Source organism: Austrofundulus limnaeus, unplaced genomic scaffold (genome assembly GCF_001266775.1).
Source record: "Austrofundulus limnaeus strain Quisiro unplaced genomic scaffold, Austrofundulus_limnaeus-1.0 Scaffold1944, whole genome shotgun sequence".
Lineage (NCBI taxonomy): Eukaryota > Metazoa > Chordata > Actinopteri > Cyprinodontiformes > Rivulidae > Austrofundulus > Austrofundulus limnaeus.
The window spans coordinates 28,689-30,681 of record NW_013954346.1 but is presented as its reverse complement, the minus strand read 5'-3'; the positions used below and the strand labels follow the sequence as shown (position 1 = coordinate 30,681).

Sequence of the window (1,993 nt, the reverse complement as noted above, 5' to 3'; positions counted from 1 at the left end):
TATGAGTAACAGGAGGTGGACTTCTGAGTAACAGGAAGTGAAACTGAGTAACAGGAAGTAGAAGTATGAGTAACAGGAAGTGGGCGGGCTCACCGCGGCAGTACTCAGGGTTGAAGTTTTCATAGATGGGGTACAGAGGGTTCTCCTGCTCGCTGCGATGTTTGCGGGCCCTCAGCACGTCTCGAACACACTGGTGCAGGAAGGCGTACTGACACTGGAACACAGGTCAGATCCCATCAGGTTCTGGTTCTGACTCAGAACCAAATGGAGTGAGTGTGGGGGGGCACAGCATACCTCGGTCTGGACCATGTGCTGCCGGTGCAGCCGCTGGTCGAACACGCAGCCGTAGAGGTCGACGGTTCCTTTAGAGTCCAGCTGCTGCAGAACCCGGTCCAAAGCAATGAAGGTCCCGGTGCGGCCGACTCCAGCGCTGAGACCAGAACAGACCCGGTAAATGATCCAGAACTCTCTGCGTTAATCAACAGGAAGTCCACRCTGTGAGCCTCGTACCTGCAGTGGACCACGGTGGCTCCGGTACTGGGAGACCGGTCCACATAGTCCCGGACCGTCCGGACGAACTGGATGAGGGACTGGGTGCTGTCGGGGACGCCGTGGTCGGGCCACACGGTGTAGTGGAAGTGTCGCAGAACCCGAGGGTAGCTGCTGCTGCTCTCCTGTCAGGATCACATCGTTAAGCTTTCAATCACACTRAAGCTTTACAACCGGTGCTGGTAAAGATCYGGTACCGAGGTGATCCGAAACTCTCTGATGGTCCACTCKGGCAGGACGGACTCCGACAACATCTGGATCACCAGGTCTCCGTAGTACAGGGGGTCTTTGTCTGYGGGCCAGTACTGGTCACACTTCACCTGGAAACCCAGAGGGACAGATGGTTCAGGGTCCGTTTGACCCGTCAGAACCTGACAGTACCGGTTCTGCTTCATTTCACGGATTAGAGTTAAAGCAAACGGGTTTAGCTGGACTCACCCGTCCCTTCTCCACGCACTGCGTCACCATGACKATGTTGTGCACACCGTGCTCCCACACCATCCTCCAGAAATCATCCTTGGTGCCGGGCAGCGGGCCCTGAGTGGCCACGTACTCCCTGCGGTAGTTGTTCCCCTGTGGGCCCAGAGGACATGTGTGTAGCATGTGTAACATGTGTAACATGTGTAACGTGTGTAACATGTGTGTGACATGTGTACCGTGTGAGTAACGAGTAATGTGTGTAACATGTGTGTAACGTGTGTAACGTGTGTGTAACATGTGTAACGTGTGTGTAGCATGTGTGTAACATGTGTAACATGTGTAACGTGTGTAACAAGTAATGTGCGTAACATGTGTGTAACATGTGTAACGTGTGTGTAACATGTGTAACGTGTGTGTAACATGTGTAACGTGTGTGTGTGTAGCATGTGTAACATGTGTAACGTGTGTGTAACGAGTAATGTGTGTGTAACATGTGTGTAGTGTGTGTAATATGTGCAACGTGTGTGTAACATGTGTAACATGTGTAATGCGTGTGTAACATGTGTAACGTGTGTGTGGCGTGTGTGTAGCATGTGTAACATGTGTGACGTGTGTGTAGCATGTGTAACGTGTGACATGTGTAACGTGTGTGTAGCATGTGTAACATGTGTGACATGTGTGTAGCATGTGTAACATTTGTGACGTGTGTGACATGTGTGTAGCATGTGTAACATGTGTGACATGTGTGTAGCATGTGTGACGTGTGTGTAGCATGTGTAACATGTGTGACATGTGTGTAGCATGTGTAACATTTGTGAAGCATGTGTAACATGTGTAACATGTGTGACGTGTGTGTAGCATGTGTAACATGTGTGACATGTGTGTAGCATGTGTAACATTTGTGACGTGTGTGACATGTGTTTAGCATGTGTAACATGTGTGATGTGTGTAGCATGTGTAACATGTGTGACGTGTGACGTGTGTGTAGCATGTGTGACGTGTGTGTAGCATGTGTAACATGTGT

General features: G+C 50.4%; 1 protein-coding gene across 1 annotated transcript in view; it reads right to left on the bottom strand.

The window, feature by feature from the left end:
- Positions 1–1,993, bottom strand: part of LOC106536714 (receptor-type tyrosine-protein phosphatase beta) — a gene marked incomplete at its 5' end in the record, with an annotated part of 28,415 nt that overhangs the window by 1,926 nt on the left and 24,496 nt on the right. The window contains 5 exon segments of the mRNA XM_014034031.1: positions 94–214; positions 295–430; positions 511–674; positions 747–869; positions 988–1,122. Coding sequence (XP_013889485.1) covers positions 94–214; positions 295–430; positions 511–674; positions 747–869; positions 988–1,122 — 679 coding nt within the window.